This window comes from Stegostoma tigrinum, chromosome 37 (assembly GCF_030684315.1).
Source record: "Stegostoma tigrinum isolate sSteTig4 chromosome 37, sSteTig4.hap1, whole genome shotgun sequence".
NCBI lineage: Eukaryota > Metazoa > Chordata > Chondrichthyes > Orectolobiformes > Stegostomatidae > Stegostoma > Stegostoma tigrinum.
Window position 1 is genome coordinate 20,113,664 of NC_081390.1, and position 20,719 is coordinate 20,134,382.

Here is a 20,719-nt window from a genome sequence, read left to right on the forward strand (position 1 = left end):
TTGGTCTTTTCAGGCTGTTTTACTATTCAATAAGATCTTGGCTAATCCGATTTTAACCTCAACTCTACTGATCCCCTGACCCCCTGACAATCTTTCATTCCCTGAGACATGAAGAATCGATCTCCATCTGCCTTAAAACTATTTCAAGATTCTGCAACCATTACCGTTTAAGGAAGTTCACAACCCTCAAAAAAAAAGTGTCCTCTTCTTGAGTCTTTAATAGACGTCCCAGTATTGGTAAACTCTGACACCCCCACCCCCTCCCCAGTTCTAGATTCTCCCACGAGAGAAAACATCCTTTCAACATTCACCCAATCAAATCCCCTCCAAGGATCTTCTGTTTGGTTTAAATCCCCTCTGACTCTTTAATACACCAGAGGATATGCACCTAACCCATCTAAGATTTTCCTCATAAGGCACTCTGTTCGTTCCAAGGTCTCAGTAAACCTTCTCTGAACTGTATCCAGCACATGAACAGCCTTCATTTTGTATGTTTTAATTTCTGTCCCTGATCCCTCACAGGCTTTTCTGTAAAACACAGTCAGCTTACACATGATCTCTAAGACCCTTGTGACGCTGCAGCAGTGTCCAGATCCCTGGACCAGAAGCCCGGTTTCAAGTCCCAGCTGCCTCAGAGTTTGGTTTAACATGTCCAGACAAGTTCATTAAAAATCTCGGACGACTCCTTGTTAACTAAGAGGAGTGGAATTAAATTAAACAGTCTTTTTAAACAATAAAAATATTTGTTAAAAGAATTTAAAATAAGAGTAAATCATGTGGTATCTGTAGCTTGAGACGTACATATAAGAAATCAAAATTAGGCCACTCAGCCCTTCTAAGCCTGCTCCCCATTGAGTACAATGTTGGCTGATCTATCACAGACAAACTCAGTGCGTTGTTGCAATGCGAGGAGCAGACAGGGTGAAACATTTGTAAAACACCTTGTTCACATTACGCACGACAAGTAGAGTGGAGCTGCGATAGATCAGCCAACATGGTACTCAACGGGGAGCAGCCTTAGAAGGACTGAGTGGCCCAATTTTGATATTTTATATGTACGTCTAATGCTCAATTTTCTCATGGTTTGCTCAATTTTCCTCATAAACACAAAGTACCTGAAATATAATCAGAATGTGTTCGCCAGTTGCAGCAACAGAATTAGTCAAAGCCCGTTTAAATAGCGTGGGATTTTAGAGGCATTTTGGACAGCATGTTCTTTAAAGTTGGGTGAGAGAGAGAGTAGCAGTAGCTTTATACATAAACACAGCTTCAAATTCTCTGCAATCTCAGCTATTTGAAGACGATTACATTATCTGCCTATTTTTAGCCATTCTATCTTTGCTGATACACAAGACCCAAAGCTCTCAATTACCACTTGTAACATTTTGCCCAGTGCTTTGTTGCAAAGACCCTAACTGTTTAAAGAACTGCTGATTGGTCAAGCAATGTCACAGAGTTTCCAATACCTCCCCAATATGTTTTTAAGACTGCATGCTCATGACCACCTACTATGTACAAACTCCCTCACTGTCACTTTCTGTCAGACTGCCACGTCAGCCTTTTTTTATTCTCAATGACTGCTTCCAAGTTTATAATAGCAGGGGAGTCCGTACGTGCAACAGCAAGAGAGCGAGCCTGCGAGGAAGTGTGTACAAGTGAGTGTGAGTGAATGTGCAAGTGAGCGTGTGAGAGAGAGAGAGAGAGTCAGTGTGAGCGGGATAGTGAGTCAGTGTGAGCGTGAGAGAGAGAGAGAGTGCTTGTCAGTGTGAGTGAGTGTGTGTGTACCAGTGAGAGGAAGTGACAGTATGAATGTGTGAGAGAGTGAGCGTGTGTGTGAGAGTGAGAGAGGTGTGTGCGAGGTGTGTGCGCGCGCGCATGTGTGTGTGTGAACGTGAGAGTGTGTGCAGAGGGATCTATCATTAAACACTTTTAGACATCCAGCATGCGACTGGCAAAACTGGCACAGAGAAACAGTCAACACTCAATCAGCTCCCAATCAACTTCAACATCTTTGCAAGGTATGTACTAAGAACAGGTGAAGGCCATTTGGCCCATCCAGTCTGCTCCACCCTTGACCACCCTCCCTCCCTCCCCGATCCTCTATCCAGATTTGGGTGCATTTAATGACTCAGCTTCCACTGCTGTCTGAGGAGGAGAGGTTCAAAGACCTTCAGAGAGAGAGAGAGAAAGGAGGACTCCTCCTCACCTTCATCTTGAAAGGGCAATGCCTTATTTTGAAATGCTGCTCCCTCGTTCCAGATTCCTCCACATCCATCAATGTCACGCCCCCTCAGATTCTGATATGTTTCAATAAGGTCACCTGTCATTCTCCCAAACTCCAATCAATTTTGGCCCTTTCCTCAGAAGACAACTTCATTCCAACAATCTAAGCATAGGCCCTTTAAGGAAGGAGGCCAAAGGTGCATACTGTACTCAAGATATGGTCTCACCAATGCCCTGCAGAGTTCCTTACTTCTACACCCAATCCACCTTACCATAAATAAATAATTATAGTTCTAAGTATTAAATAAAAATTGACAATTTAAAGTAGCAATTTCACCTTGGCTCAAAGAAACATAGCGCTACTTTTATCTATTTGTTTTATGATGTTACGGGATGTCAGCGTTTGTTCCCAGCTCACTAATTGTCTTTGAGACCAATTTTCTTGAATTGCTCTGGCCCATACCACAACGCCGTTAAGGGAACAAGTGCCAGGATTTCGATGCAGGAATTTCCAAGTCAGGATGGTGAGTGGCTTGGAGGGGAATTTGAAGAGGGTGGTGTTCCTATGTAGCTGCTGCCCTCGTCCTTCTGGATGGCGGCGGTTGTGGGTTTGGAAGGTGCAGTCTGAGGAAGCCTTGGTGAATTTCTGCACTGTGCCTTGCAGATGGTACACACTGCTGCGACTGAGCGTGGTGGTGGGGATGGTTTGCGGATGGTGGTAATCCAGCAGGCTGCTTTGTAGAGAGCACAGTCCAGAAGCTGCACCAAGCCTATGTAAAAGTGGGAACAGTTTGGCAAGTAAAATATACACTTTGGGGTGAAGAGGCGAGTTTGAGTTTTACCTGCATATATGCTTGCTGGCATCTCTGAACAAGCTGGTGGAATGCTGGCGTTCGAAGATGAGCATGTACATGAGCAGGATTAAGGCGTTGTAGAGCCTCCATAATGATTTCCTGGAGAACAAATGGACTCAGCACTCCTTTGGCCGCACCCATGCAGAATTGATAGACATAATTCACACCTGGCGACATGAGGGACAGAAGAACATGCGTCTCAGCACTCAGCCAACATGACTAACAGCATCTCGATAACGTCCTGCAGCACATTACTGACTCCTCACCTTCCCAATACATCTTGGCACAAAGCGTTCTGGGGTGAAACCACTCTGTGAGATTTATCAAAACGTACTTTTGAAACATCAGGGGAGTTGGCGTGAAAGGGGAAATTGAGGCCTCAGGCAGACGCACCGTGATCTTAGAAACTGTTGGAGCAGGCTTGAGGGTTGAATGGCCCTCTGAGGTTTCTTACATTTCAGAAATGACCTCTCATTCTCCTGAAATGTGGAAATACAGGCCCAGTTTTCCCACTCCTCATTGGAGGAACGTGCCATCCCGGGGATCAGTCTGGTAAACCTTTGTTGCACTCTCTCCAGGGCAAGGATATCATCCCTTGGGTAAGGAAATCTGAACAGTTGACAATAATCCCATCTGTAGTGCCACCAGAACCATACATTTGTCTTCAAATTCTCTTAAAATTCAACACAAATGTCAGAATGGTCACACACGTGTTTATATAACCACAACGTCATAGGCAAATACAAAATTGTGTAATTTATTGTTAAATTATTACAATGCTATTGCATTTGCTGTCAACACTGGATTAACCCAATTGTGGCCATGGAAAATAGTTACAATTTTTTTTACATAAAGTGAGACAGTTGGATTCATTTTGCACTACTCATGCAAGGTGTGTTCTGGTCCTCAGCATATGTCAAGTGTTGGCATCTCCATGCAGAACTGCATGGAGTGCTGCTTTCGTCTTTCAGGAGAGGCATCAAATATCCAAGATGCTGGTAAAGAGCCGAGATATCCATCCTCTTATATCCATAGGAAGGTTTTCTTTTCTCTACATATTACGAGAAAGGTCTTTGTATACCCTCAGCCAATATTCTACCCCAGCATCAGCAAAACAGCTGCACTGACCACTTCTGTCATAATGGGGTTTATGCTTTTGAAGTACAAACCACTGCATTCGTAAATCTCACATATGTTCCACGTTACAGCCTGTCCAATTCCCCCTTCTTACCTAGTCTCGTTGCTAATCCAAGAAGCCATTTCACATCTTCAGTGTACGGTGGGCTCCTGGAGAAGTAATTGTTCGGGTGGTCATTATGAGCTCTTCTACCAAGCATTTCCAAAGCTAGCATTCCTGCACAGACCAAACACAGCCTCAAAATCAGCTGTTAAAACAAAGAAAAACTTTTCGCTTTGCATTTGGGAAAAAGAAACTGCATCTATGCAAAAAGCACAAACTTTATTTTTTTTAAAAAAAGGCAATTCATTCACAGCAAAAGTAAGAGAATTGGAATTGTAAAAACCGAAAGAAAAGCGGATGCTGTAAATCAGAAACAAAAGCAGAAGTTGCTGGAAAAGCTCAGCAGGTCTGGCAGCGTCTGTGGAGAGAAAACAGAGTTAGCGTTTCAGGTCCAGTGACTCTTCCTCAGAACTGGAACTGTATTAGTCTTGGCACAGTCACTAGAAGTTCCAAAGGGAGTTTCAGAACATTAAGTGCTTTGAATTGTAGCCACCGATAAATGTAGGAAACACAGGCAGCCAATGTGTGCACAGCAAGCTCCCATGAAGAGCAATGGCCAGGCATTCTGCTGATTGTAAAACTGCTCATCCCACATGGTTGGGGATGGTCTAATTATAAAATATATTTAAGGCTAGACATGGATTTTTGGGGTCTCAGGGAATCAGGGGTACAGCAGGCAGGGAGGAAAGAGGAATTGAAGATCAAGCTCATATTATAGAGCAGAGGAGACTCAACAGCTGCATGCTCCATTCCTGTCTGGCTTTGTGTGCTCAGGGGATAAACATGGGTTTGGGGGCATGGTCAGAAAAAGGTTGCCGTATAGAAGAAGCCATTCTGCCCATCCCTGCCTTTGCTAGCTCTCTGCAATGGCAACTCGGCTGTTCCTACTCCCCAGCCCTTTCGCCTGTAAATTCTAACTCCAGAGGTTCTAAGGCAAATCTTGAAGCCCCAGTTAAGTCTGCCCCAGCACATAACCAGGCAGTGCATTCCAGATTTGACCACTTCTGCAATAATAAAGATTTCTCAAGTCACTGACAATTCTTTCAGCGCTTCGTACATCTAGTGGAACTTGACCCTTCCATCAATGGGAACAGTTTTGTTGCACTGTTCTGTCCAGAGCCTTTACGATATTGAGCACCTCTGTCAAATCTCAGTTCAACCTTCTCCTCTCTAAAAGATAACAACTCCAGCGAATGGAATATACTTTTCACCATCACATCCTTTGCAAAATAGCAAAAGTAAGTCAATCAGCTCAAACAACAAATGGAAGCAGTTACAGCCGAGTGATATTATCGCTGGGCTGTTAATTCAGAGACTGATGTTCTGGGGATCTGGGTTTGAATCCTACCATGGCAGAAAGAGTTCAATAAAAACCTGGAATTTAGAATCTAATGATGGCCATGAATCCATTGTCGATTGTCGGGAAAAACCATCAGGCTCACCAATGTCCTTCAGGGAAGAAAACGGCCATCCTCACCTGGTCTGGCCTACATGTGACTCCAGGCCCACAGCAATGTGGTTGACTCTTAAACTGCCCCCGGGCAATTAGGGATGGGTAATAAATGCTGCCTGGCCAGTGATGCCCTCATCCCGTGAATCAATTAAAGAAAAGCTCCCTGTCCTTTTTAATTTTTCCAATTTCTTCCGTCTCTAACACCCTTCTTTAGCCAGCTTCGGATAGCTTTTGTAGTTTGCTGACATTTTTCCCCATACCATAGCCTTTCCTTTCAGGAGTTAAGGAGCACTTACTGCAGTTATGCAAGGGCTTGGTGTCTTTGTTCAAGGAAGGATGGACTGGCCTGAGCTGGAACGCAACAGAGTTCACCAAAACAAAACCCCCAGGTAGGAGAGCTGTCCATCGCGAAGGGATGTGGAGTACTGTCATGCCCCTCCAACATCGCTAACAATGGACTAATCAGGCATCACTGCCTGCTGCTGTGTTTCTGAGATTACTACAGCGGTAACACTTCAGCGACTGTAAAACGCTTGTGAGAAGTCCAGAGGCTGAGGAGGGCTTTCCAGAGATGGCCGACCTTGAGAAGGTACGGCCACGCACTCACCAACTCTATAAGCGGAATGCAGGTAGTGCAGTCCCTGAGGACTGACCGGCTGAGAGTGCTGTTCGTCTTCCGTGGGGAACGTTGGGGCGACTATCGAGGGGCCTTGTGATGTTAACGTCGGCATTGATGCTCCTTGAACAGCCTGGAAAGCAGTCCCAGCCTGCACACTGGCCACTGGAAAGGGAGAAGGAGGCAATGTCAACCATGACAGTCAACACACAACCAGGTAGAACACTAAAACGGCATTCAAACTTCAGCTAAATACAATTCGACAGACACTCTTATCAGTTTGGACATTCATAAAGATTGCCAAAGCATTTTGCATCCAAATGACTGGCTATTAGAAGGCCAGGTAGAACCTTGAATGTTGTAATATATTGTACTCTCTCTAAGTGGTTGTCACCAATTCTCAGCTCTAAGGGATGTGCAGTAGAGTTTGTCACTTTGGTCAACTGCATCAAAATGCACCAGGTTACCTTGGCTTCAAATTTCCACTGGAGTTTGTTTGCAAAAACAAAAGGCAATATAGCCATTTGGTGGAGTATTACTGAGAAAAAGTACACATTTTGTTGAAACTTTTCACCGCACACTCATCAGGGCATTTCTCAAGGATACCAGTTCAATGGGCAAAGCAACATTTATACTGCATTGAGAAGAGTACCAATTGGTGGTCAAGTGGATTCTCATCAGTACAGGTGTTACCATAGAGGAAGCACCTGTTAATGATGATTGACAGTCAACTATCATGGGTTTTGTTTAAATTTTAAACCAGAAAGATTGACTCTGATTGGACAGGGAATGGCAATATCGTCAACACATGGGGCATTGCAACTGGCTGTTTTTCCCAATCAAAAGGTCTTTGCACTTAGAGGGGTAATCTGCTGTAATTTTATTAATACAGCAGAAAGTGGGTTTTGCACCAAAATAAAGCATTTTTAGCAAGGATATCGGCCCCCATACTATACAGACAGAAAACAATGAACAAATTGTGGATGCTGGAATTCAGAAACACAAAGAAAAATTGCTGGAAAAAAAACTCAACAGGGCGGGCAGCATCTGTGGAGAGAGAAACAGTGTGTTTTGGGTCAAGTGACCCTTCTTAAGAATACTCTGAACAAGCATAATTGAACCTGAAAGGTTAATTCTGCCAGCATCTGTGGAGACGAAGTAGAACTGCTGAGTTTCTCCAGCAATTTCTGTTTGTGTTAGACATGTAAAACACAGAGAAAAGCCGAAGCACATAATAGTTTAGTTAGTAAGTCATTCCTCACTAAAAGTGTGGAAAACATTTTCGCAACATGCCCGTTAATTCCTAACGAAGAAGTATAATTTGATGAGCCCTCCCGTGGGTGAGCTTAGTTGATTACATGACTGGTTTGTGATGCAGAATGACACCAATAACATGGACTCAATTCCCACTTTGGTTCGGGGGACCAATACCTTTTCAACCTCTCCCCTCGCTGAGACGTGGTGACCCTCAGGTTAAACAACTGATAATCATCTCTCTCTCTAATGAGAGAGCAGCCCCATGATTCTCTGGGACAATGACAACTTGACCCTTGACCTGACTGAGCATAAACATGGAAAATCTGTGGCCAGTTTTTTTTCCCCCCCAAGGAGGGGGATAATCTCAGGCAAAGTGAAGATCCCAGAATAGACAAATGTTGAGAGAGGCCACGCGCAAACCTTCCCACTTGTTTTTACAGGTTTGACTGATCCCACCCTCTTCGGGCTGAAGTAATCACGGAATTTGGGAGTTGGGGGACACTTGACTTTTGAATGGGCTCCCCAGACAGTTCCCAATTTTATTTAGAAGGCAGTGATCACCGTATTTATGGCTGGGGCACCCGCATAAGTAACAGCATTGTCAGGAGACAGTGTGGTGTCTTTATTTAACCTAAGGATTAACGACCGTGGCATCTTGAACATGACAGAGCAATGTAGGACAAGAAATTCTCACAGCGAACGCTTCTCCTAATCAGAGAAATCCATGCTACTTTTGAATTCTTGTTAAAATGTATTAAGCTGTGCTGCACAACTGGGGGAAAAAAAAACCCCTGCGATTCTGTGGATCACAGGACCACCTCGAAGAACAAGGGCAGCGGATACATGGGAATACCACAACTGCGAGATCCCCACCAACCCGCTCACCAGCTTGACTCGGAAATATATCACCATTCCTTTAGTGTCGCCAGGCCAAAATCCTAGAACTCCCTCCCTTCAAGCATTATGGGTCTATCTATTGTAGCAGTTCAGGAAAGTATCTCACCATCAGCTTCTGAACGGAAATAAGGGATGGGCAATAAATGCTGGCCCAGCCAGCGATGTCCCATCATTGAATTAAGAAAAAAAACAAACAACGAGGTATCAGTATTCGCAGAGACCTACCCACAGTGCACTTGACTATTAGCCTAGGTTATAGGTCAATGGCAATGCATTACATTCAGGATCAGAGTGGAGCTACCTGTATCCGAGCTATATGTTGGTAGAACCTCTAATTCAGCAATATCTCGATAGTTCACAGCAAGGTGATGAAACAAAATGTGACGCTAAGGAGATCTCGGGGCAGGTGAGCAAAAGTCAGGACAAACAGGTGTTAAATAACCAGTTTAATTTATTATTCTTCAGTGTTAGTCCTAGTGCTTTAGATCAGACCCCACCACAGTTCCCACAGCGTTGTGCTCTGCTGAGAGCAGACGTACCCACAGACTCTGGTTTGATGCCTGGTCTGTCTTCAGAAGATAAGTCTCAGCTGGAGTAGCAGCAGGGAAAGTGCCAACTGAACTCAGTCTGCGTTGGTCAAGGCACTGGTGGTATAAAAATAGCATCCAGCATCCAAGTTCCTGGTGTCATTCAGAGACTCCTGCTGGGCGTACATGGTGGTGTCGTGATTTGAACTGGGTGGATCTTATTGACTAGGATTTCCTTGAATGAGGGTTTTAAGCCTGAGCCAATCAGGGAGCCCTGGCTGACATATTAACAGAGGATTCAGATACTCCCCCCCTTCAGGGATTGACTCCGAGCTGTCTGGCCATTGCCAGTGCACTGTGCATTTGTAAAAAAAGGGTGACCTGGCGACAGTATGCCAGCCTCTGTGCAGTTACTCCAAGTGGGTAAGGGCAAGAGGACTTACTGGAGCCCTCTGCGACTGTGGCTCACCGCCGGTTAACTGGGCAAAGCAACCAGGGAGCGAAAACAGCTAAGAATTAAAAGAAACAAAAAAACATTTTCACCTAATGTGAAAATAAAACATTGCTGGAAATTCAAACTAAAAACAAACAAAACAAAATGCTGGAAATATCCAGTTGGGGAGAGCCAACATTTCAGTAAATGTTTACATTGATGTGGTTCCAATTCTTTTTCCAGTGTCTGATTATTCCTGATAAAAATGTATAATTTCCCACCGACTCATGGACATATCTTGCCCAAAACCATCCCAATCAGAGAAAAAGCATCAGAGATGCCCTAGAATGCAACTGTTTAAACGTGAAGCATCGAGCTCCTGCTGACAGCAAACTGGAGCCGACCTTCACCAGTAGCTTACTATTAAAATTGACAAGGCGCTCAGTTTTACAAACAAGGCCCTTACCTTCTGTCTGGTCTCGAGACCTGCAGAATGAATGAAGACTGAATGCCTCTCCATTCCTGGCTGCTCTGTGCTCGTTCACTAGAGGGAGCACTTGCCATGGGATGAGCAGGAGCTCCATTAGCCACACAGATGTTACTGTGGTACCCCACCATTCATAGAATCATACAGCACAGAAACAGAATCTTTGGTCCAACTAGATCACACTGACTATGTTCCCAAAATAAACTAGTCCCACTTGCCTGCATTTGGCCCACATCTCACCAAACCTTTCCTATTCATGAACTTATCCAAATGTCTTTTAAACATAGTACCTGCATCCTCTGGAAGTTCATTCCACACACAAACCACTTTAAACCATGTTTAAAGAGTTGCCACTCATGTCCTTTCTAAAATTTTCTCCCCTCACCATAAAAATCTACCCCCTAGTTTTGAAACTCCACCCACACGAGGGAAAAAGACCCTTGTCTTTCACCTTATTTATTTCCACAGCAATGGAAGCAGGCCATTCGGCACATTGAGTCCACACCAACCCTCCAAAGAGCATCCCACTCCAACCCAACCCATTACCCTATCCTTGTAACTGTACATTTCCCACGGCTAACGCACCTAACCTCCACATCCCTGGACACTACGGATAATTTAGCAATCCACCCCAACCTGTACATCTTCAGACTGTGGGAGGGAACCCACGCAAGATACTGGCAATTCCACACAGACAGTTGCCCAAGGCTGGAATCGAACCTGGATACCTGGCGCTGTGAGCCAAGCGCGCTGCCCCAGGTTTATAACCCCCTGCAAATTTGATTAAACATGTTTGCACTGCTAATGAACACTCCATCAGTCAAGCTCAGCAGAAATGGAGAAGGTTGTCCGGTTTCACAGAGCTTGGAACAATCACTAAATTTTAAAGCACTTCTTTAGAAAATAAAGAGAATGGCACATCCACGTCGGGTGAAAGATCTCACCTACCTGCTACGGTTGAGGCCAGGGGCAGATTCGGGTCAGACTGGTAAGGGTGCACTGCCATTGGGGCCATAGGAGGTACAGGAACCCCTGCGAAGGTCACTGGTGGAGCTGTCATAGCTGGATGGGTGGTGGTGTAAGGGTACTGAGCTCCAATAAATGCCGGATGCATCCCCTAGACAGATTACAGACCGGTAAATGATTACACATCCCTCTTCCACCGCCCCCACTCATTACTCGCAAGTTTGCAGCTTGACGGGGTCCTCTGCCCAACACCTCCAGTCGCTGCCCCTCCCTTATTGATCAAAGCGGCATGGGATCGACCGACAGGAAGTGGCATGCACAGGTTGGCACTGCTTACTGAAACAGTCGGGCCCTGTTCCGCCCATCGTTCAATCCTTCCCGGACTTTCGCGCCCCCCTCACCATCCCCGACCAATCTACCCAGAATACCACTTAGCCAAAGTTAACTTCCCTGACAATAGTCCCAAACGTTTGGGTTAAATTGGTTTGAAGTGCACTCTCTTCAGCAAACCAGTCCCCCACTCCCTTCCTCCCCGCAGAGCTGTGTAATAATCAAATGACACAAGAAATATCAGGCAAACAGGACTTTATTTTCATTCCACAAAGGTGCTGTCAGTTCAGGGAGAGATGTTGGCCAGGACGCAACCACTGCTTCGTCAAAACGGACCACCTCGTCAGCCTGAAAAAGGCTTCCATTTCATTTCTCCCTTAGTGTTGCATTCAAGGGATCCACCTAGATGTGGTCCAGCAGGCAGAGCACAGCTCAAAACACCTGCCTAGACCCAGAAAACAGTTGTTGACTGTACCAAATTAGCTTCACGTCCTCAATCTGAAGCAAGCTACACCTGGTTTCTGTCTGAGCGTACGCAGGGGAAATGTGGGGACATGTGAAAAGGACACACTAAGGAGGTGGGTTAGTTTGGGCGAGTATTAAATGGGAAGTGTGTCACGGCAAACTCAGAGGATAGACAGAAGATGCTAGGCTGGTATTGAAGGGGCTTGGAGAGAGGCTTTTTTTTTTCCTGGGGGTGATAACTAAGTCAGAAAATGTGGAGATACTTCACGCAGGCATGAGCAACACTTAAAGTGAAATATCACAGATTCTGAAAATCTGAACAAAACACAGAATGCTGAAGAAACTCCAACAGGTCAGGCACGATCTGTGGAAAGAGAAGCAGAGTTAATGTCGAGCTCCCAATAACTCTTTCTCACAAGAGAACAGATCTGAAGAAGTCCACACCAGACTCACAACGCTACCTCTGTTCCGCCATCCACTGATCCTGCTGAACTTCTCGAGCTTTCTGTGTGTTTGTTGTGGGCAACATGGGGAGGCAATGTCTAGGTGGTATTCTCACTAAACTATTCATCTAAAGACCCAGGTAATGTTCTGCGGAAATGGCTTCAAATCCTACCATGGCAGATGGTGAAATTTCAACTCAAGAAATTAAATAATCTAATGACGATTAATAATGGAACAATCTAAATCAATTGTCAACCAAATAAACCAAACTGTTTCACAAGTGTCCTTCAGGGAAGGAAACTGCTGTTTCGCCTACACGTGACTCCAGACCCAAAATGCAGTTGACTCTGCACTGCCCTCTGGGCAATTAGAGATGGGCGACAACCTGCTGGCCCGAGCCATTCACATCCATGAGTGAGTGGGTGGGTGGGTGAGAGTGAATAAAAAACTTTTGTAGCTACATTCACATTCGTGTGTGCAGGAAGTTTAAGGGGCCATTTCACTGCTGGTCGTTCAATACTATTTCAAACAAACACGTCTTGCTGGGGGATTTGGACATTGCATGAGTAAGAGAAACACCACAGCATCTACACAAGCCGCCCCCTCCTGATCCCGGTGACACGCCCGGTACTGTACGGAAGTACCTGAGGATATGCAGCTCCAGCTACAGGGAAGATTGCAGGACGAGGAACGTGCTGTATCGGATGTCCCAGGTAGGCAGCATTACAGACGGACGGGATGTGGGTCTGGATAGTCGTGTATGGGTGGCTCATGACTGGGCTGGTGGGGAAGACCTGTCCGTGAGGGTGCGCGATAGCTGTCCCGGCGATGGTGTGCTGCTGGTACATGGTGGAGCCGACGGTGATGACTGGCACCACGGCAGTGGCAGTCACGGTAGCCGCCACGGTGACCGTGGCCGAGCCCTCGGCGAGGGGAGGGTGCTCTGCAGGTGCCCTGCCCGCCTCGTGGGCCCCACGGGCCGACATCTCCCGCTGCTGCGAGCCGCCTGCTGTTTGCTCATACAGCCAGTACCACTGGTGGGCGACTTCAAACAGCACCTCTGGGTAGACACCACCACCCTTTGCCGCTTCCTCCACCGCCATGCAGGCCTTCTCCAACATTGCGTTATCCTGGAACAGAGAACGGGAAACATAATACACACAGAATCAGGCCATTCGGCCCCCATGGCCATGCAGGCCTTCTCCAACATTGCGTTATCCTGGAACAGAGAACGGGAAAACATAATACACACAGAATCAGGCCATTCGGCCCCCATGGCCATGCAGGCCTTCTCCAACATTGCATCATCCTGGAACAGAGAACGGGAAACATAATACACACAGAATCAGGCCATTCGGCCCCCATGGCCATGCAGGCCTTCTCCAACATTGCGTTATCCTGGAACAGAGAACGGGAAAACATAATACACACAGAATCAGGCCATTCGGCCCCCATGGCCATGCAGGCCTTCTCCAACATTGCGTTATCCTGGAACGGAGAACGGGAAAACATAATACACACAGAATCAGGCCATTCGGCCCCCATGGCCATGCAGGCCTTCTCCAACATTGCGTTATCCTGGAACAGAGAACGGGAAAACATAATACACACAGAATCAGGCCATTCGGCCCCCATGGCCATGCAGGCCTTCTCCAACATTGCGTTATCCTGGAACAGAGAACGGGAAAACATAATACACACAGAATCAGGCCATTCGGCCCCCATGGCCATGCAGGCCTTCTCCAACATTGCGTTATCCTGGAACAGAGAACGGGAAACATAATACACACAGAATCAGGCCATTCGGCCCCCATGGCCATGCAGGCCTTCTCCAACATTGCGTTATCCTGGAACAGAGAACGGGAAAACATAATACACACAGAATCAGGCCATTCGGCCCCCATGGCCATGCAGGCCTTCTCCAACATTGCGTTATCCTGGAACAGAGAACGGGAAAACATAATACACACAGAATCAGGCCATTCGGCCCCCATGGCCATGCAGGCCTTCTCCAACATTGCGTTATCCTGGAACAGAGAACGGGAAAACATAATACACACAGAATCAGGCCATTCGGCCCCCATGGCCATGCAGGCCTTCTCCAACATTGCATCATCCTGGAACAGAGAACGGGAAACATAATACACACAGAATCAGGCCATTCGGCCCCCATGGCCATGCAGGCCTTCTCCAACATTGCGTTATCCTGGAACAGCGAACGGGAAACATAATACACACAGAATCAGGCCATTCGGCCCCCATGGCCATGCAGGCCTTCTCCAACATTGCGTTATCCTGGAAAGGAGATCAGGAAACATAACTAACACGCACGCGCACACACCACACACACACACAACGCCACTCAGTCCAACACAAAACAAGCCCAACACTTTGAAAGACTAAAGAAACTGCCTGCATGGACAGAGACATATAAACAAGACAAAAGCACCTCATGCCCAGCACTCTATTAGGGACATTGCTACTGCCGCAGTGTGACTTCAGGACGTTTGAGTGCAGCGTACCCATGCATTTCAAATTCGAGGGGTCATCTTCCTGAAAACTATAAGGTTGTGGGGGTTTGAACAGGTCAGTGCTTCCCACGGGGGAATCCGGTGGATTCATGGGGGAGTCGAGGGGCAAAGTTTAAAACAAAACCAAAATGCGCGCTGCCATTTCTGATGGAGATGAGAAGGGATTTCTTCGCTCAGAAGATCATTATCTTCGGAATTCACGTTTGCTGGGAGCACAGGGTTATTAAGGGCTGAGTTTAGCCAGTTTTTGATTGACAAGGGGGTCAGAAATTACGGGGAGCACACAAGAAAGTGGAATTAGGGTCACAGTCAGATCATGCAAGACCTTAGTGGATGACAGAACAGGACTGAGGGATTTAATGACATCCTCTTAAACAAATAGAAGTAGACCATTCAGCCCATCCTGTCTGCTCCACCATTTAATAAAAATCGTGGCTGATCTCCATGATTACAAATTCCACCTTCCCATTCCCACCCGATAACCTGCGATTCTCCTGTCTGACAAAAATCTATTCCACATCCGTCTTAAAAACATGCTCCCGTGACAACAATAGCTTACACTGGGCGAGAGACAGCGTCACTACAGCGTGGAGCTGGGGAAGAGGACACTATATATCTATCTCTCAGATATGGCTCAAACATGCAAGGATTTGACAAGCAACCATTGCATTAATTTCCCCCAAATAAATACAGGCCACACTAGCATTGCTGCTTCGTATCGCCATGGACAGAGATTTGATTCCACTCTCGAGCGACTGGTTGTGTGGAGTTTGCACATTCTCCCCATGTCTGTGTGGGTTTCCTCCGGGTGCTCCAGTCTCCTCCCACAGTCCAACAAAGTGCAGGTTAGGGTGCATTGGCCATGCTAGTCTGCCCCACAGCATCCAGGGATGTGCAGGATAGGTGGGTTATCCATGGGAAAATGCAGGGTTACAGGGATAGAGTTGGGGGCAGTCAAGGGGGTGGGGGGAGGGAGATAGTTCTTTTGACGGTCAGTGCAGACTCAATGGGCTGAATGGCCTCTTTCCGCGCTGTAGGGATTCTCTAATTCCAAGACACTGTCTTCAGTGACACCATTTGAGGGGTGGAAATGTTAAACAGGATTCCAGAGAATTCGCAGTTCTTCCGCCACCGCCTCGGGACCATGAGTTACCTGCTTGATGTACAAGAACAGGCAGACTGGTTGTTAGGTCCAACTCCTCATTAAATTGTTAGTACCCACTTGCAAGGTGGCAATTCTTCCAGCCCAAGGTTGCACAGGAGCCTGGAGGAGCCTGTGGCATATCGCTAGGCAGGAGGTTCCAATGGACAACTCATCAAACTGGAAGAAACATGGTCTAACGAAGCAAACCACCACACAACATTCACCGCCACAATCATGGCCACGTTGCATTTGTTAATGAAACTTTAGGCAATTGCATTAAGATTAATTACACCGTGTAATTATTCAGAAGAAAAGTCAATGAATGTCTTGTCAATAGCGTGAAGCAAACATACCTGCTCCTTGCATTGGACCAAGGCTCGTTGGATCTCATTGGGGTTCAGGGCATGGGCATGAGGTAGACAACTTAAAGCCAACTCCGCTGCAGCTCGGACCATGTTGGGATCCCGGGCACGGGAGGCACGATCTGCTAACGACGCCACTTCCGGAGGTGTTAAATGACCATCCCAACATTCAACCAAAATATTCAGTGCTGCACTACCAATTTCCATCGCCTGGCCTGGTGCGTTTAGAAGAGATTCAAAAATAATTATTGGTAAAAGTCTGAAAATGGCTATTTTTTTTTTCAGAGTATAAATAGGAGGCCATTAAATCCATCAGGTCTGCTCCGCTGATCTGGTCTTCCTCAACTCCACTTTCCTGCCTTTTCCCCATAACCCTCAATTTCCTAATGATTTTAAAAATCTATCTTTTAAAAGTAAGTCGAAGGGGGAAACAGAAACTGCCAAAGGCTGTGCTAACCCCCAAACAGACAAGTGTTTCTGATGGAGAATGCAAGTTACTTGTCAATATATGGCATTCTTTGGGAGATGGGTACATCTAGCCTCGGGCGACTGTCTGCGTGGAGTTTGCACATTCTCCCCGTGTCTGTGTGGATTTCCTCCGGGTGCTCCGGTTACCTCCCACAGTCCAAAGATGTGCAGGTTAGGGTGGGTTGGCCATGCTAAATTGCCAATGGTGTCTAGTGATGTGCAGGTTGGGTGGATTACCCGTGGGAAATGCAGGATTACAGGGATAGGGTGGGGGTGAGTCTGGGTGGAAGGCTCTTCAGATGGTCGGTGCAGACTTGATAGGCCGAATGGTCTACTTCCACACTGTCGGGATCCTATGATTAGCAGACACGAAGCTACTTTGCTCACATCTCCCAGTTCTGAAATCAGGTCACGGAACAGATTGAAAGATGAGAGGATAACGATCCCAAACAAGAACTCGCAAATTCAGTCCTCAAGTTGTCTTGTGCTTTGTTGGGGCTAATCTCTATGTCATCTTTTCATACAAACCTCAAATTTTAAACTTCCTTAGAGAGGACCTCATCACTCTGCCATTTTGCAATTTCCAAGGGTAGCAATCAGAAGGATAATAATGGGTCTTCCACTCCTCCATCCCTTTCTGTACAATTGGTGACCAAAGAGGTGTTGGGAGCCGACTAGTCTTTCTGTGATAGTACATTGTCCTTCAATTTCCAGCCTTGAGAAATGTCAAGATAGTGACCAACTGAGCAAGTCAAGGTTGGAAAATGTAACTTGTAAAACTACGTAGACATTTGGCACACCAGAACACAGGTTCATAACTTATATTATTCATAAATGTGAATATTCCAAAAAAAAAGACTCTGTTGAAGCTTTTCATCTTGCAATCATCAAGGCAGATGCAAGATGCAGTTTGTGGTTTCTGCAAATGATTCAGACTGGAACGTAGGAGGGTTGATCAGTAAGTTCACAAACAGTACCCCCCATTGGTGGGGTGGTAAACTTTGAGGAGGATAGCTGAGGACTGTAAAAGAATATACATGGGCTGCTAGGATGGGGCTGATCTGTGGCAAATGGGTTCAATTGGGCAGGACAAACAAGGCAAATAAATATATAGTGAATATGCAGGACCCTGAGAAGCACTGAGGATCAGCAGGATCTTAGTATCCATATGTACCAGTCCCTTAAGATATCAGGACTGATGGATAAAGTGATTACAAAGGAGCACTTAACTTTATTAGCTGAGGCATAGCATTTAAGAACAGGGAGGTCCTGTTGGAGCTGTATAAAATGGTGGTGAAGTCATAGCTAACAGTACTGTGGGCAGTTCTGGAATCCACATTATAGGAGGGATGCGATAGCCCTGGAGAGAGTGCAGAGGAAGTTTATCAGAATGGCGCCTGGACTGGACAGTTTCAGTTAAGAAGAGAGATTGGACAAACTGGGGTTGTTTACCCGATAGCAGAGGAGACTCGGGGAAGGCGGGGTAGGGGCATGATTTAGATATATTCAGTAATGAGGGACATAGATAGGGTAGACAGGAAGAAATTCCTTGATGGAGTGATCATTGGCTAGGCACATGGATTGAAGATAAGGGGCACGAGGCTTAAAAGAAGCTATGAAGAAAAGCCCTTCCCCTCAGAGGATGGTTGGTAATCTGGAACTCACTGCCTGTAAAGGGTGGGTTGGGGTAGAAACTCTTATCACACCGTAGTAGTATTTAGATGTGCACTTGCGATGCCAAGAGCTGGTGAATAGGATTAGAATAGTTAGGGTGTTGTTTCTGACCAGCATGAACACGATGGGCCGAAGGGCCCTTTTCTGTGCTGTAGTTCTCTATGTCTCCATAAGAATGCCAAATTTCAAAGGGGCAAATGAATTATTTTTGAACGAATCGTGTTGTTGGGTAAGGCATGGTGACTCTGATTGGTCACAATGTCGCTATGGCAACTGCACCAGGGAACTTTTGCACATTTGTGTTCAATTCTGAATGGGCTCCTTTTGCACACGGAGCAAAAAAACAAGGTCAACTCAAGGGACCGATATAGAATGGAACTATCTACCGTGCTGAGAAACCTTGCTTCAGATTGACCTCTTGGGAGCAGAGCATTACACAATTTGTGTATGATTGATTGATTCTGCAACCCCTAATACTCACAACCTAATAAAAAGTGTCAATTAGTCTCTGTAGAACAGGAATATTGCTGAGAGACATGCTGTCGGACCCTTTAGTTTCACTCATCAGGACACATGCAAGAATGCTAAGTCTCAAAGGGAACAACAATTTATATTGCAATACGGAAGTATGATTAACTGTTGATTAATACACTGGTTTTGCTCCCTCAAACCTGTGATCCAGGAGACGTGAGAAGAGTAGGTTCTCGAAAGCCAGTTTGGTGACACAAAGTTGTGCAAGCCCAGTGCGTACAGCCCAATTTCAAATGCACAGAGGTGGAGGTTGCGATGGGGACCCTGGTGACCTCCGCTGGCTGAAGGATGGGTAAAGATGGATGTGCTGCTGTTGCCTCCTGCTTTGATGAGGACCGTCTTCGCTAGCTCAAAGTAAAAATGGGCAGCAGCCTCAGACGGCTGGTTGGGTACATGGGGAGCGTGGCATTCTGGGCGTCTGCCTTTATACCTGGAAGGGGGAACAAACCAAAAGAAAGTCACATGTTGAGCACGTACAAGAACAACTTCGGTACAATTCAACAAACGCAGCTGCTCTCCCACATGAGGCATTGCTAAATGGTAAAAAGCAGGAATACAAAGGCTCTCAATGAACACCCATACTCTTGAGCAGGAGTAGGCCATTCAGCCCCTTGAACCTGCTCCACTACACCACATGAACACAGCAGCTCTAATTGTAGACTTTACTTTTTTGTCTGATTCCGCACCCAGTCAAGGATCTAAAACTGTCACCATAGTCCCACTGGCCCATCGGGCTGCTCTCTCATTTGAGACAGAGTCACAATGGTGACCTGAGGGTCACTGTGCCTCAGGCAAGGGGTAAGGTTAAGAAGGAGAGTCCTTCATGGTAACCTCAGAAAATAGAATTTAACCGGGTCTTAAAATACTCAATAATTCTGGCTCCACCACTTTCTGGGAAAGAGTGGCCTCCATAAACACCCAATCCTCTGAAAGAAAAGATTTCTTCTCATTTCTGTCTTATTTTAAACCTGTGTCCCCTAATTAGCACCTCATAAATATCTGCTCAATTCAGTTATACCTGATGTGCACCTCAATTCCATCCACCCACACTTGGTTCTGTAACCCTTAGTACTCACACCTAATAAACATCGTCAAATAGTCTGCAGAAAATGAATATCGCTGGGAGAGACATGCTGTCGGAACTTTTGATCTTGCCCATCAGGACACAGGCAAGAATGCCAAATTTCAAAAGGAATAACAATTTATATCGCATCACAGAAGATGCTGATTGGTTGGCAAGAGGACCCTGATTGGTTAATGTGTTACCATGGGTATGCACCTATGTTTCATATCAATTAAGCATTAAAATTAGCAAGAGGGCTTAAATCTCAATTAAGAGGGCTTGTCACAAACAGACAATGGGAGGGAAGTAGGTTTAATGACAGACTGTTTCTCATATCAAGTTTTTGCTGTTCACAGGACAAAAACAAAATGAATCGGGTCCAGACCTCTGATGCTGCCTGGCCTGCTGTGTTCCTCCAGTTCCACACTGCGTTATCTCTGACTCCAGCATCGGCAGCTCTTACTATCTGTGCGTGAGTAGTCACTTTGCCCACTGAACCTCATCCACCAAAATACATCTTCTCCTAAACATGCTCATCCTCCTATCCAGCCAATCACAGCATCTAACAGCTTCTTCAACCAATGTTTGCCCTATTACCTCATCCAACGTCTTTGACATTTTGATCATTTTGATTGAACATCTTTCTTTCTTTCTGACATTAATACTTTCAGCATCCCCTAATCTTAATACCTATTTCTACAGAAGAATGGAACATTGTAGTAATGAGTTAGATGCGGAATATTATCTCAGATTA

The 20,719-nt window shown here is 45.9% G+C and overlaps 1 protein-coding gene across 5 annotated transcripts in view; it reads right to left on the bottom strand.

Moving 5' to 3' along the window:
• Positions 1–20,719, bottom strand: part of zswim8 (zinc finger, SWIM-type containing 8) — a 183,187-nt gene that overhangs the window by 1,916 nt on the left and 160,552 nt on the right. For all 5 annotated transcript variants that reach the window (XM_048563238.2, XM_048563242.2, XM_048563239.2 and 2 more), the window contains exons 20-26: positions 19,043–19,332; positions 16,221–16,444; positions 12,837–13,322; positions 10,936–11,104; positions 6,378–6,551; positions 4,309–4,431; positions 3,066–3,244 (exon numbers count right to left, since the gene is read on the bottom strand). In XM_048563238.2, the coding sequence (XP_048419195.1) occupies positions 3,066–3,244; positions 4,309–4,431; positions 6,378–6,551; positions 10,936–11,104; positions 12,837–13,322; positions 16,221–16,444; positions 19,043–19,332 (1,645 nt within the window). The remainder of the gene's footprint in view (positions 1–3,065; positions 3,245–4,308; positions 4,432–6,377; positions 6,552–10,935; positions 11,105–12,836; positions 13,323–16,220; positions 16,445–19,042; positions 19,333–20,719) is intronic.